Source organism: Rhea americana, unplaced genomic scaffold (genome assembly GCF_003343005.1).
Source record: "Rhea americana isolate MKP2758 unplaced genomic scaffold, rheAme1 scaffold_108, whole genome shotgun sequence".
Lineage (NCBI taxonomy): Eukaryota > Metazoa > Chordata > Aves > Rheiformes > Rheidae > Rhea > Rhea americana.
The window spans coordinates 2,129,491-2,145,417 of NW_028185128.1; the positions used below are offsets into that span (position 1 = coordinate 2,129,491).

Consider the following 15,927-nt stretch of genomic DNA (forward strand, 5'->3'; position numbering starts at 1 on the left):
CCAGTTCTGCGCTCAAGTTTTACACAGAGTGTTTTGTGCATTGTGCAAGTTTTTTGTTTTAATTTTGGTATGTGTGCACTGGTTTCCTGCTGTGATTCGTGTGCCAGGGTGTCTGCTTTAAAAAGAAAMCAGAAGAAGCCCAGCTACCCTATTTTGTACTCAGGGTGGTATGTGGGAATCTGAGTCTTCTATGACTGCTGTAAAATGCTATAGTTTTCTCAAAGCCTTTTGTAGCTGTCTGTGTAAAGTCCTGTTTGTGTTCACTCACCACATTTTCCAGCTGACAGCACCATATTTATCCCTTTTCCTTTAAGTTTCCATGAACTAAAATGGCAGGGTATGTCAGGGCTTCTCTGGAGCTGAATGCAGCGCTTATTTACATCCCAAGAAAAGAGTAAAAATTGCAAGAGTGTATAAAGTGCCGGAATTGCATAAATGAGTAATAAACTCTTAGTGAAGTTTGAAGCTTGATATGTCTTAACTAATCATGAAGCTAGTGAGTGCTGGACACTATAAAAACGTTTCAAAAGGTTGTATCTTCTTTCCAAAGAAGTGCTAATCTGAAGGTCAAACCTGCAAGCACTGCTAGYRTAAAATTTATTCCATCAGTGCTCCRATGACTTTGTAGTAACTACTGCATTAAAGTAACTCTTCACAAGGCTTTTGGGTCAGTTTACTTATATAATAGCTCTTACAAAATGTCTCAAACAGAGTTTCAGATTTTAAGATGATTCTATCTAAATTAAAAAATCATTTTTAGAGATGTTTGAGGCAACAGAATTGTGTCTTGTTGTAARGAAGGATTGCAAAGAAGGGAAGAAAACTGCCTGGCACAGGAGTAGAAGCTCTAGGCCCAGCTGTACCACTTGAAGCATTTTGTTGCTTCTGCCTTGGTTGTGAATGTGCATTTCAGTCTGAGTAAATACACCAGTCAATTCTGAAATCTGAATTATCAGTAATCCCAGTACCGGAGTGTTTTGTCAAGACTTTTACCCTCCTAAAGCCCCATTTTCAGCAGTATGATTCGTTTTGTTTGCAGCATCAGAAGTCTGTCTTGGACTGTTTTTTTTCCCCCTTAACAATTTATTTTAATTTGAGTAAAAAATAATGTACTATTTCTGAGAAGGCAGTGAGGGGAATTTTATTTTTTCTCAGTGTTTGACAAAGTAAGTTTTGGAAAGCTCTTGATCGGTAAATAATATAACAAAGTATACAGTGGAAACTGGTGTGGGAAGCAAGAGGAAAACAGTTGAGACCTCTATGATGTCTTCTATGAAATTGCAGCAACAGCAGAGAGGATGTATTTTCACAGCTGTATTTTGCTTGGAAKTCACGGGAGCTGAGGAGTTGACACTTGCTGACTGTAGCGTAAGAGCTGCTGATAGTGGAACCATAAGGGCATGAAGACCTGGAAGGTAATGACTTATGGTAGGAAGCCGAGGGTGAATTTTTGAAGCTTAGGGAGAAAAATATAACCACAAAAGCGCTGGCGCATGTGCCAAAACCTAGAGCTTTGTCAGGCCTAAGACACTGCAGTCCTAAGCGATTTGCTGCAGCCTTTGGCAGAAGGKTATTTCACCTTCATAGCAAGGGTAGCAAATGGAACGTGCCTGCTGCTAGGGCAACACAGTTCAGTCTAATGCACTAGCCTTAAAGTGAAGGCTGCATTCAAATTGAAACAAGTTTGGTGTTGGCATTATACTAATTTTAGATGTTATTTGAAATGGAATCCATTTCCCACAAGAGTTCATTTGAACCAGAGTTTGATATTCTTTGGATCAGAGGTCAGAACAATCCACAGAAGTGTTAAACAATCCACAAGTAACTAATAACATTCAGAAATACTAGTGCTATAGGTACAATCCAATACTTGCCTGTTTAGCCTGATGCTTTTTACATTGTAGACCATTGTTTGTCTATCTGCAGATGCTCAGTTCCTTACTTTTTAGGTAACCACTTGCCATTAGGTGCCTGGCTTCAGAAACTCTAGGAATGTGACCTTCTGAAAATGGCCTCTTTCAAAGTGTAAGGTATCCGGCCTATTAGTTTTAAAAACACTTTAAACGATAGGATGAGATTTGATTTAGTACCTGTAGTCGTTGTTTGAACACATCTCCATTGTACATCTCCTGAGTGAAAACAGCCAATCATGCTAAATGGGGCTCACTTTTAAGAAGTGAGTTTTGTAATATACTGCTGACTGGGGAACGCAATAATTTAACTGCAGAATTACTTTACTTACAGAACCTCTGCTGTAAAGGAACAGAAATCCCAAGTGGAGAGACACATAAAATTAATGAATGAGATCTGGTGATGCTGCCTTTAAGGATATTTTCACTTAAAAAATATAGCACATAAGAGTACAATGATCTATAATGATGTGTAAATTATGTACAGAAAAGCATGATTCCATAAACTTTGTAATAGGGGAGAAGATTTCTTTTATGTATTAAATTTGTGCAAGATTRATTTCTTGTATTCTTCTTGCCTTCTTCTATAAGAAGAGAAGAGCTCATGTTCAGTAGTTAATCATGAATTACTTCTAAATTTCTGTTAACAAGTACTGTAATATGCAGTTAAATAACATAAAATAGTAGCTTGTRGCATCTAGAGGATGTAAAAAAAAGAAAGAAAGAAATAGACATATTATCTGTCATTATTCATGACCCAAATGTCATCTTTCTGAGAAGTGTAGAATCTAATACAGAATAAAAGATAAAGAATTGCATTTTTCAGCTATTTAAGTGTTAATTTCAATATTCTTTACCCTGTATCTCAGCCAAGCTTAATGGTAATTTGTAGAAATGAAATACTACCGTTGAAATGACCCCGTGAAATGTTCCAGAATTGTACTATTAAGCCTGCTGTATAATAAGAACAAAAAGCCTAAGCCCTTTCAGCAAAAGTCAAGTATTATATTATGGTCTGACATTAAAAAAAAAGGATTATTACTCTTAAAAAGTAGGCTGGCAAGCACATCACAGTAATAATACAACACCTAATAATACAATGCAGTAATACATCTAAGTATCACTGCTATTCCATAAGCATCCATGTGAACTGGTAGCGTTGTTTTAATTTTTTTTGAASAGATAATTTCATTATTACTTAGCAGTCTCCCAACCATTCATACAGAACAGAGGGATTGCTGCTGATACATATTTGTGTAGTCATGTATGGATATAAATAAACTCAAAAGACTTGAAATGTACTCTTTTTGTGTTTGTATGTGTGTGTGCGCATGCGCACTGAGAAGCTGAATCCAGATATGGCTAATGTATGGTGATAGTCTACATAGCACAGATGTTGTTCATGTATTTTAAGATACTTCTTATAAGAAGCATGGTCTGCAGGAGGGCTGGTGAGTGGCAGTTAGAGATCTATTAAACTACCACGTCTTGGTGGTGACATCCTGATGTGGTTCTCCAAGCTAAATAAAACACAGAAAAAAGTTATAAAAGGAAAGAGCACGCCTAGGTAATTGTTACCAGTAGTGAATGTCTCCATCTTGGAGTGCAGAAGTGTGGTCAAAGCACCCAAGAACAGTCTTAAGTAAACAAACAGTTATCCAAGTGAGTCAAAATGCATTTAGACTTTCTTCGTATCATCATCAAGTTGAATTCCTGACCAGTAAGAGCAAGTGTTTAGTAGTATATAAACACAGCAATTGCTTCTAGGACAGGTAGAGAGTAAGAGAAAATATCATTTTGAAGAATTATATTGAAGTCCGTGAAACTACTTGTATGGTTGTATAACAGTCCATTCAGTGTCATTACTTTTTTAACATAAAAACATTAATGCAGATCCCATCGTTGCTGACATTTTTGAGAGACAGTTTTACAGTTTTGAGAGAGCTGAGAACTGTGAGAGTTGATCAACACATTTGAAAACTGTTCATGTGTCCTTTATCTCCATATAAACTGAGGGCCAAATCCTTGACATTTACAATGTGGGGAAAAACATCAGTACATACTGATTTTTACTGCTGTATACTTTTATGAGTAGATGCAAGTTAGGAGGATTGTGTTACCTGTTTCATACAGGTAAACTTTGTGTRTATGTTGTGGATATTAGCTTTTGGTACTAAGGACAGGATCAGATTTTGAAGACTAAAAGTTTTACAACAATATCAAGTTATTTTTTTCATAGGGCCTCTAACAAATCATGAGYTAGTACCAGAATGAGTTAGTACATTGCTTAAGGTCATGAGAAGTGAGGCAGAAAGCAGGAAAAATGAGCTGTTAAACCTTGACTTTTGTGCTGGCCTCTTACGGTCCTATGTAGAAGCAGAAAACTCTTTCAGAAACATTGAGTTTTAAGTTACTTATACCTTATGTGCTAAGCTTATGTGCTAAGCTGACTCTTCGAGTAGCCCATTATTCAGTAAAGACTGAAATCAGAAGTTGAGGATATATATTGCAAGAAGTTGAGATGAGAAGTTAATTTTTTCTTTTATGGCTGTAAAACAGTGCAATGCTATATGGTTGTTAAATCTTACCTATTAATTTTAAACATACAACTTATATATGGATATCCAAAACTGTAAAATACGTCCACTGAAAAGTCTTTTTGTCACCAAAAGGTATCTGTCTGAAAGGCAGGTAGAATGGAGTTGAAGTGTCTTCATGAGCAGAAGCCAGTAGCTGGATAGTGTGAAAATTGAGCGGTTTGGCCAGAGAATTTACAGTGATGGAAAATCTTCATATTAAATCATGTTGAAGTCCAGAAAACCGTCTGAAATGTTAGTATTTTTTTGTAATGCAGAATAATAAAACTTTATACTAACGTGTCATTAAATAAAAAATAGTTCATTTAGGTACAGTATGTTCCTTATCTGACCTATTTATATAYTCTGTTTTGCAAACTTAGCCTTGGCAAGAAATTTTGCTTCGATGCTTTATGATAGTTAAGCCTTCTGAGGAATGAAAACTATTAATGATTAAACAATTTGTAAATTATTTTAATTTATAAATTATTTTAATTTTATCTTCGAAAAGGAGAGCAACATAAAAATAGGCACTTCTTATGCAGAGTGCTTTTGCTTTTGAAGAGGTGTGTAAATGTAGGGGGGAATTTTACACTGATCCTCTCACAGTACAAAARATTGGCAGAGAGGAGGAAAAGGAGACAGTTTGTAAAAGGGCTCCTTTTCTACATTCAGTTGTCCTTCTTTTTAAGATCAGATAGAAAGAGAACCTGAACTGTGACAGAAGGGGGAATCGAAAGATTCGCAACTGGCCCCTGTAAGGCTTCCTCATACAGACCATCCATTTTCCAAAATGCAGCTGTCTGTAAAGAAGTGTGACAAAATATAGCAATTGTATGACTTGAGAGATGTTGTGAAATGCATACATGCAAGAAAAACCTATATGATTTTAGCACAACAAAAATATGAAGAATTCTTTAGACCTTTGTGTGACCAATTGTCCATAAAGTGTATATCCATTTCTTCTCGACTGGGAGGGTGCTGCTGGGGTCAAACCACAGACCTAGGCAGCTTCTCGGAAATCTGTCTCCAAGAAGAGCCAGGGACAGGAACTTCAAACCAAACAACTCATGCTGGACAGCACTTGCAGAGCAATACTTAATAAAAGTTTTCCTTGCATAACTGGAGGCTTGCCAGCTGGGTATTTTACAGTTGATTGACTTGCTGTTTTCTAAGAGTGCCTGTGCAGAGGGAGAAGACAGAGGTATGTCTGAAAATATCTGCATAAATGCAATGAGCGGGAGTAAAACTTGCAAGCTGGCTAAACTTTTTAAGTTAGTAAATAAAATCCTTGTCTCTGGAAAAAATACCATGCAGAAGACCACAGSTGATGGCTGATATTGATGTAATAGGAAACGCTTGAGAACGGTATCATCCGAGAAGGTGCCTGGTCACACACAGATCCCTTGGGGTTTGAAGTCTTGATGGCAGAGTGAAGTGAGAATAAAAGGCCTAGTACTTGACCGTGTCTTTATTCTAGCTTCATTATAATGTCCATTGTCCAGCCCTCAAGCACATCTTTAAATTGCCATCGCTTTGGCAATGAGAGTTTTGTAAAGAGAAATTTTATCTGTGGAATTACCATCCTGCACTTAAAATGATCATTTGAAAGTTCCTGAATTTTATTCTGTTCATTGGGCTAGGGAATAACATGAGCATTAAGACGGAAAGYGTCATGACTCTGTCAGCACCTTTTGCTCCCCAGTTTCCTCCTATATGTGGTGTATTCTGTAGGACTGTGGTAACGAGTTGTCTCTGATGAAGGCAAATCGCCTTCGAATATTCTGCCACCTGTCTGTCACTGGAGGAGAATGGGGAAAAAGACAGTCCCYTAAACCTTAAAAAGATTTTTAATTTGAAGACAAGTTAAAATAGTCTTCTTATTAAGCTAGTGACACTATCACTGTACATTCAGTTAGGAGGGAAAGATCTTCCTGAAGAATTTTCATGGACTGCTTAAAGAAATCCCAAAGAAGCAAATTAGTTTTCATTTCCCCTCATCTCATTCCACACTCTTCTCCCCTGCTCTGTTTTTATGAAGGTGTTGCTCCTATCTAATTTGAAATTTTTTAATTTGTCTTTATTGCATCTTATGTTTTCAGGGCATCTTTTTAGCTGATCRGTATGATTTTGATTCCGTTCACTCCAAAGTTTCTGTAGGTATCAAATCCCTTCACTTGGTATTGTTATCAAATTTAGTATTAGTATTCTCTAATGTGTTTTTCAAGTCACAAGTGAGACTGTTGAATGCTGAGCCCAGAACAACACCCTGAGGAGGCTTTGTTGATTTAAAAAAAATCCCTAAGAAGAAGTAAGGCTGGAACAGGAGGTGGTTTGACATACCTGTCTGTTCTAAAGCAGCATCACAGCACCTATGTCATTCCTGACAGATRCTTCACTAATCTTCTCTTAGAGATCGGTGGCAATGACTCATGCGCATCCTCCCCAGAAAGTTATTGCAACATTTTTCTATGCTTTATCCTTCCAGTTTAAGAGGGTTGGATATCGATACTTTCAGATTATTGTCTTTCAACTGGATTTACATTCATTCATTTTCTTGTCATTCTCAAAGATGTTAGCAATACAGACTGCCACAGCCAGTTTCCTAAATATGCTACCTGAATGTCATTGAGTCTAGCTGATTTCAAAATGTCACATGTATCCAGCTACTTGCTGATTTCGTTTCTATGCTAYAGCAATTCTTTTTGTGTTCAGCCTTGCTAATTTGACAAAGTTTCCACTGCTCATCTCACTTTAGCGAGTTAGGAAATAAAGGGATCGATCTTTTTATTTGTATGAATTGAGTGGGTGGCAGTTCGGTTGTGAAACTGCTATTTTTTCTGAACATTCTCTTTTGGCCTTGCAGAGCAATTTTGAGAAAATTTTCTCAAGTCTGCTTTTCTAAAGTTCATTATCTTTTATTTTACTCTTTTTTTTTTCCTATGGTTTCACTGTTGTGGTTATTCAGGTAATTTTTTCACCTTCACATTTCCCACCATTTCTTGAGTATTGGTCAGAAATCAGAAATTGAGGACCAACTGAAAACAGAGTGAAGATTATGATCAGATTAATGCAGCACTGAAATATGTTTAGCAAGGATGTACTTGGCAGCAGAGCTAGATAGCAATCTTTGTTCTCACAGAGGAAGGCATTCAAGAAAAAGTGAAATAGGTTGGCTTAATGATGTCCCATTTCTTGGTCATTAGGTTTTCTCTGCACTTTATCGATAATGAARGCTGCATATCTGTTCCTCCTTTGAGTGCTGGGGAATAACTTTTGATTTTTTTTTCCTGCTCTCTCCYCCAGTAGTAATAAAATGATTTATTGGCCAAACAAAAAAATAAAGTGGAATATCCCTAGAGATCTGAAAACGTTTGTTACCTTTCTCTAGCAGGTATATTGAAAGAAAGCTTACTGTCACCATTCAGAAGGGATCTGTAATTGAAGTCTTGCATTCTCAAGCTCACTGTCTTTCTCCCAGAAGAAAGTCTGGGTGTAATGTGCACCTTCCCTGTTTCCTGCTTGCCCCCGTTTGTTGGACATGACCAAACTGGGAGGTCCGTGTGCGACTTCTAATCAGGTGCAATCAGGGAGATGGTGGGCATCAGTCCTGGGCAATAAGGATKTATTGGACTGAAGAGATCTTAGAGAAGGTTTATGAAGGTCATAAGAATAGAAGAGGGATGAGAACTTGGCTTGTTTAGACCAGCAATGCAGACAATAGGGTTGCCATTGTAGGTATAGTGGGTGCGAGCAGTACGTATTGTGGGATGAAGGCTTCTAGGTGGTAAAGGCTAATGCAAGTGCAAGAAGAAGTAGGTGTAAACTGGTCATGAATCCTTTCAGACTGAGGACTAGAAGAAGGCTTCTACTAATGGGTGTGGGGAGGTGTAAGGAAAAGCTCACCAGGACGAATCTCAGACCAAAACTRCTTGATATGTGTAAAGGAAGAAAAAAGAAAGTGGCTGCTTACAACGGGAAGCACTGGAACTTCCTAACTTTAGCCACCTAGTCCTGTCCTTGTGAGTTTGTGTTCTCTAATGTGTTCAGAGAARGATTTCTCTCTGTATTTGAGAGCAGTTTTATCCAAGAGTTTACGTTATCGAAGTGTAGTCAGGTTCCATTTCATTTAGCCAGCACTTCTAAATGTTCGTTAAAATGTGTCTTTTATCTTGCAGAATTATAGGCTGAGAAGTTTGTCATTTTGTCACAGTGTGGAAGCAAAAGCCARAAGCATTAGGAATATCACAGATAACCCAGTGTCTGTGCTATTTTCATCATAGCACTTGCAGTAAATCACACAATTTGGCTAGGTGTGGTCATATCAGAACTTTGGTTTCTCATTTGAACTGCTGAAAATTTTGAATTCATCTGTTGTTTATTATTATACCTTTCAGTACATTTGAATATAATAAAATCAAATGATGTGGACCATTCTACTAAGAATTTGATCTACTGATTGATCTAATTTYGCAGTCTGTGTACTTCAAAAGAGAAATATATTAATATAAATGCTATTAGCTTTGGACAAACTGATAGATACAGAAAGTTAGTATTTTTCTTTGTGGTTTTCTTGATAATAATGTTTTTCTTCATTTAAACACTTTCTCTGATTGAATTTTTAGCTGCATTGATTTAGAACCTACAGTTACATACACGCTTCTGGTAATATTTTATATAAGTTGCAGATGCAGAATTATCAGTAAGTTTTCAAAAACTCTGCTTGGCTGTGTCAGTTTTTCTCCTAATTGTATTAGAAATATAAAACTGGTAGGCAAACAAATCTGAATTATATCTTAATATACACAGAGTTCATCTGGCAAGGAAATACCAACTAGCTATTTTTTCCATGTTCCATTTTTKGGGGATTTTTTTTTCTTCRTGGTATGCATGATGTAGAGTGAAATAAATATATGATCTTTTTCGTGGTATTTATGATTTAAGAAATGAGAAACAGCCAAAATGTTTTGAAAAGCAAGAAAGGAAACAGAACATTCCATTTCAGAGTGTCAAAAAAAATAATGCTTATTAAACTGTTTTGTTAATTCTCAAGAAGAAAATCTGGACAGGATGTTAGTTTTATACAGAGGAAACCAATAATAGTTGCAGGGCTATTTATATATTGTGGAAGAATTGCAGTAAGTCACCTTGTACTCCAGCACAGACTAGCTAGTGAGGAGGTTGTGAGGTTAGTCGTCTTTGCCCACCTCTGAGAAAGTTTCYTCTATTAAGGCTGGTATGGCTCTGCTGACTTCAGCAATAGCAGGATTTTTCTTTTAGACTGGATTTCAGCTAGGCAATGTTGGTGTCCTAAGCTGCTAGTTTTCCAGTTTCCTAGCCCCTTCSTGCCCTTCGGTCATAGAATTCTTAAAGGGCTCCATGAAATGATGACTATAACATGATACTATAATCTTACTTCAGATGCGTAAAAATCTATGAAATCTATAGGAATGCCAACTCTGCTGGAAAGAAGTTTTAGAGCCCCATAAAACACAGAAAGCTGAGAATAAAGTGCAGCAGGCTGAGGAGTGCTGCAGCACCCCCAGTCTCCTGTTTCTTCTGGCTGGCCTGTCTGGCAGAGGGATGTGCCACCAGTATGGGCATCCTGTTCAAATTAACTCTCAGACTGGTGGAAGCTCCCCAGCAGCTTCAGGAGTGAGAAATTTTTCATAGTGGAGGGAGAGGAGTGAAGAAATTTTGTAGAATAAAATGGTAATTGACACTAGGGAGCCATGGGATGGTTTTGATTGTGGGTGGCTTTTCAAATTCTTGATTAAATAATATTTGGCCGGAAGCAGAACAGAGCTCATCCTGTTCTGATTAGTCACTGGCAAGACTTCCATTTATTTTGAAGGCACAGTTCTTAATAACTAGGGGTTCATGGTGGGGCAGTCGTTCTTCAGAGCTTTGATTTCCAAACCAGAAAATGCATCAGACAGCTATCAAACTACGTCTTGCCTTTACACATCAGGGAAGGTAAGGCAATAAAGATTGTATCGGCAACCAGAAGTTTGAGATAATGACCAAGTGAAGAGAGCAAAGTGGGATTTTCRACAGACACGAGAAAGTTCAATGGTTGCTGTGTCCCACTTCCCTTAGACTGCTTGTTATGATCACCACCAAGGGARAACCCTGCTCCAGGAAAATACTAAAAACTCTGTATTTTCCATGTTGGCTTTCTCCCTTCATCCCTGCTCAATTCTTTCCGCATGATATCTAAATCATTCAAATAGAACGGTCCAGTTGCTATGAAAGAATCTTCAGTAACTTACATAAGCCCATTTACCATCCCTTCCTTTACTTTCCAGTCATTTTTAAAAGTTTTTTTCCAAGATTGCAAWTATTCTTGTCTTTTGTGGTTATGAACAGGACACAGTAATATTTGTCCTTAATCCTGGTAACTGACCATTTTTTCTGTTTCAACTTGGCTTCTTTCAAGCAGAAACCCCCACACTTAAGTGATTCCAAAAAGAAGAAAAAAAAGCATAACCACAAGGTTTCCCCAAAGATSTTACGTGCATCTGATTCACTTAACCTCAAAGATAATAAATTATGAAAATATTTGGMCTGCTTTCATATATTCACCATGTTCTGTAACAAAGGTGAATTCTCTTTTCTGACAGACCCTGGAGAAGTGTGTGTTCAGTCAGTGCAAGTGTGGTGGTGAGCATTTTTGTGGAATGCATAATACCACTGGGGTTTGAGCCTTGATTATTGTATCTATTTTGTTGTTTCTAATGATCCAGACTTTCACTCTTTAAAAGGAAGACAGAAAATATTATAGGCTGATTTAAGAAAACACTTTTTTTAAAAAAAAAAAGAAGAAATATTCCTCTCCAGAAAAATGAAAGCTAGAAATGTCTTGTTGGGAGACCTGTCTTTAGTAATGCTTTATTAAAGAACTTCAGGAAAGTCATCTTAATTAAATGAAAAAGGTTGCTTCAGGGCATTGGACTACATTCATAATGAAAACAGATGACCTCTACTACTACTACTACTATACTGTATCCACCCCAGAAAGCATTTTCTCTTCTTGTTGGTGCTTAGTTATGTCAAACACAAGGTTGTATAATATTCTCAGTATTCTCCATGCCARAGCATTTAAGCTGCCTAATAACATTCTCCATCTTAGGTAAGTATGTTATGTTGAGGTAGTTACAGTAAACACTCTAGCTTATCAGTAGTGGTTTCAGTGTTTATGGCAGTCACTTCTAAGTCCCTGATTTTTACTGTGCAACTTTTCTCTTTTTACTTCTTTGTCACCTTTTATTAGGAGATAGTTCATGGCTTTACTTTGATATTCCTTCATTGTTGTGATATTTATCATACAGAATTTTGGGTTTTGTTTTTTTTAAAAGATAGATACRTATAATCTGAAAAGTAGCACTGGGTGAGGGGGGAGGTGGTATCCCCTCTTAAGTTTGTAAAATTTGTAAATACCTGACGCAGGGGTCGTACTTAACATGCTTTTCATGGACTCTTCTTTTGTATTAGAAAATGTTCTTCCTATAGGTTTTCTGCAGAAATATTCTAGCTTGGTTGTAGATTTCGCAGGCACTGTCTCATATGCTTTAAGGGTCRTGTAGTGTGGGCTCTATTTTGCAAGCAAAATGGAAGAAAGCCTGATTCTTTGATATGATGATCAATAGGAGCATATGCAGAACTTCATAGGGTTAAGGAACTGGCAGAAATACTGCGGAGCCTGCCTACTCCATTTATCATAGCTGCATTTGCTGATTTTTTTTTGGGTGTTTTTATTTGTATGAATCTTACAGTAAAAGGTCCCATTTTATTGAAAACAAATACTCTTTCAAACACAGACGTAAAATAATTCYCATTATCGAACTGGTCATGCCTACTGTGGATGATGAAGTTAACTCTAGTTTATATTCTGAAGGAGTGCAGCTAGAAGATTTGACAGGAGAGGGAACTGACTGAGAGCACGGAGCTGGGCAGACTAACATAGAGGATTTTTCTTGCTGTAGCTTACCCTCCTCTTTTCTTGTTTCATAAATTATTCTAACTGGATTTCAAAATAGTACTCTTAATTTGGTTCACCACTTGTRTCTGTCTTGCAGTGAGTTTATATCACCATGTATTACCATTGGACTTGAGCAAGAAACTTTGATTAAAAAGACCTTTTTTAACTGGATCARAATTGTCCTACTGTCTTTTAAGTAGATGCAGTAGTAACTACGCTGTGCTGGAAAAATTAAAATATTTTGAGAGCAGAAATCAAGCCTATAGGTACTTGTTCAATTGAYGTGAATTGAATATCTAGCAGACATTTGGTGTAAGTTACTCCCATGCTCCCTACTGATGTAAGGGTTGTGCAAAGGTGCTTTTGCTGTCTTTGATATGAGGATGACTGAGATGATAGGGATGTGCAGCCTGGTGGGAACCTCTAGAACTAGCACAAGGCTTTTGTTCTCTGCTAGGATGTATTGGGAAAAMTGCTTAATCCTTCCGGAGGTGGATTCAGGAAGAAAAGTTACAGGCAAGCAGGTGTATGTGTGAGCAGGTGTGTATATGTATTTTATATGTCTGTGTGTGTTTGTAAGGAATGGATAAAAAGTCTGAAGTTGTTGCTGGTTCTTTTATTTTAACTAACTAAAAAAGGAGCATTTAAAAATTTCGGAAGCTTCTTCTGAATTAGAAAAGCGTCTGGAACTGGCAGATGTATTTGCATCYCAATACACCTGCCATTCAAACTGTACTTTTGTTTAGGAACAAAAAAAAATAGCTTGGAAGTTGAGGAGAAGTCCTTATTAGAAGAAAGGTGAATGAATCAATGCTTGTCAACTTCATCAGACCAAATCTGATGAAGGTCTTTGATATTTTGTTATTTAAGAAATGTTTTGAGGTTGACTGTGTTCAGTAGCTTAAAACATACAAGGATGCAGCTGACACTGCTTTTATCATGCAAATTGAAAATCCATGATTATTTATTTTAAGCTACGTTAGCCTGTTCAGTTTTATGCTAAAATGACAATGTGGATCTAATTTTCTATCAYAAATGTAGCCAAATCAGAATAGTTTTGTTTTTCTCCTTTTAAGTAAAAGTTAAAGCAGACAGTATTTATTTTCCTTGAAATATTTGACAACACAGAACCAATGGGATAGAAATGTGCTGTTTCCATGAATTGGCAAGTTTTGAAATTGCACTGGATGATTTTTGTTTATTTCCCCCCTTCTTCTTTTTGTAGGAAATTCCACTTACTTGGATGACCATGGACCACCCCCACAAAAGGTGAGCTGCTGTTATTTTGCRGTTGCTTTCTTCCTGTTCTCTTTGAGCTAATTATCTGTTCACTTGTTCTGGAATATGTGCAAAGCAACTCTGCTGAGATCAACAGCACTTGACTCTTCTGATTTCTTTTTTCACTATTTCTTTTCTTAGCCTGGGTTAGGTCTCTGGTTAAATTAATGGGATTTTTATCATTGACTCAAAGGGAGATACGATTTTAGTGATGATTTTTGTCATYAGTTTTGTCAGCATATTCCTGTAAAGACAGGACTTTGACAAACGTCCCTTAACTGTTCTAGGAAATTCACCATTTGTTGCAGTCACTGTTTTTCTTGTGAAGTATTTGCTTACAAATAGTGCTGGTCAGTCCTGGTGAACGACTTTCTTTCGGTTCTCACAGGAAAAAATCTGTGCTAGAAGAGTTGAACCTCTCTGACTGTTTCATTTTCTAAATCAGTATGGTTGTTGTATTAGAAGTATTCAGGGGCTAGCCCAACACCATGGTTGGAGTTAGTAAGGAAAGTGAACATGGCCTCTTTGCAGGCAACAGTTCTTAGAACACAGGTTCTGATATAAGTGCAGTCATTTCAAGTAGAGCAGGAGGATATATTTAATAAATGTGCTTAATGAATGCTTCTTTAGGGGTAAGGTACCCATTAAATGTAACTGTGCAGCATTGGCTTTTCCTTCACCATATTAAGTCACTTACAGCATTTCAGGCAAGGCCCAACACGCTGATATTTTTTTTTCAAGAAAAAAAARTGGAAGTAGGTGTTTGGGGGTGTTTGTTTTGTTTTACCCCATATTGGTAGGGCCATAAAGATTAAAAAGGGCCTGGAGCATGTCTCATCTGAGAAGAGGCTGAGAAGCTGTTCGGCCCAGAGAAGAGAAAGCTCAGGGGGATCTTATTAATGTGTGTAAATATCAGATGGGAGGCAGTAAAGAGGATGGAGGCAGACTGTTCTCATTGGTGCCCACTGACAGGACAAGAGGTGATGGGCACAAACTGAAAAAATGGAAATTCCATGTGAACATAAGAAAAGCCTTCTTTACTCTAAGGGTGACTGAGCAGTGGCACAGGTTGCCCAGARAGGTTGTAGAGTCTCCTTCCTTGGAGATATTCAAAAGCTGACTGGACATGGTCCTGGGCAACATGCTGTAGGTGACCCTGCTTAAGTAGGGGGGTTGAACTAAGTGATCTCCAAAAGTCCCTTCCAACCTCAACTACTCTGTGCTTCTGTGGTTTAATTTAGTTATTCTCTAAAACCTGATTTGGTCATCTCTTATGTCTGTCTGTCTGTCTGTCCAAGCAACAATAAGGCCACTGTAACTCCTTTGGTACAGTAGCTATTAGCTATTTCAAAAAAAGAGAGCAGTTCTCTTGCCCTGTTTTAATTTCTCCACACTTGCTTTATTCSTATTAGTATAATATCTTTTTGAGATATTTGTGTAGAACTAAGGGATTTCTTTGCAGTCTTTGTGCTGTGCAATTATAATGTTTAAAAGTGTATCTTTTCTGAAAGTTTCCTTTCCAAATTGTGTAGTATTTTTGTTGTTACTTGTAAAACTCTGAAGCAGAAGGGGGGGGGGAATTCTGTGACTGTGTATAATACTATGGAATTTGTAGATTTGTCCTGGTTGTGGTTGTATTTAGTTTGAAACTTTTCAAATAATTTTGTTGATGGAATTTAGATGTCTGAGTACTCCTGTAAACCCTATCAATACTCTTGCACCTTTAAGCAGAGATTTTACTTATTTTAAAAATTCCACAGAAAGGGTGAGATTCTGTCATCCCCCCAAGCCAAAAAGTGCAGGCTGCTGTGAAAAGGGCCAGTTCCTCCCCAGCAGTGCAGGATTCACATTGGGCTGACACAAGTGTTCACGTGGTGAGATTGAGCAGTTACTGAAAATGCATCCTTATCCTGGTTTAATTTTCAGCCAGATTGTTTTGCTGACGTGGCTCACTGTGAATGCTCGTGCAGCCACCACGAGTGGGTAGTTCGAGATCGAGTGGACGTGAGGAGCCACGCTTTCCGGTGGCAGTCCACACTCATGTTTGTTTAAAGTGACCGTGAAATCGCACCCAGAGCCACTAGCATTGTCTTAGTGTTCAACCACATTTATAAGTTAGTGCGGTGAAACAAGTGGCTTTTGGTCAGCAGAATGAAGGTCATGGGGAAAGCAATTGGATTTC

The 15,927-nt window shown here is 37.6% G+C and overlaps 1 protein-coding gene across 1 annotated transcript in view; it reads left to right on the forward strand.

Annotated features, from left to right (window-relative positions):
- UST (uronyl 2-sulfotransferase) overlaps positions 1 to 15,927 on the forward strand; it is a 175,305-nt gene that overhangs the window by 55,668 nt on the left and 103,710 nt on the right. The window contains exon 2 of the mRNA XM_085310630.1: positions 13,693 to 13,736. Within this exon, the coding sequence (XP_085166756.1) occupies positions 13,693 to 13,736 (44 nt within the window). The remainder of the gene's footprint in view (positions 1 to 13,692; positions 13,737 to 15,927) is intronic.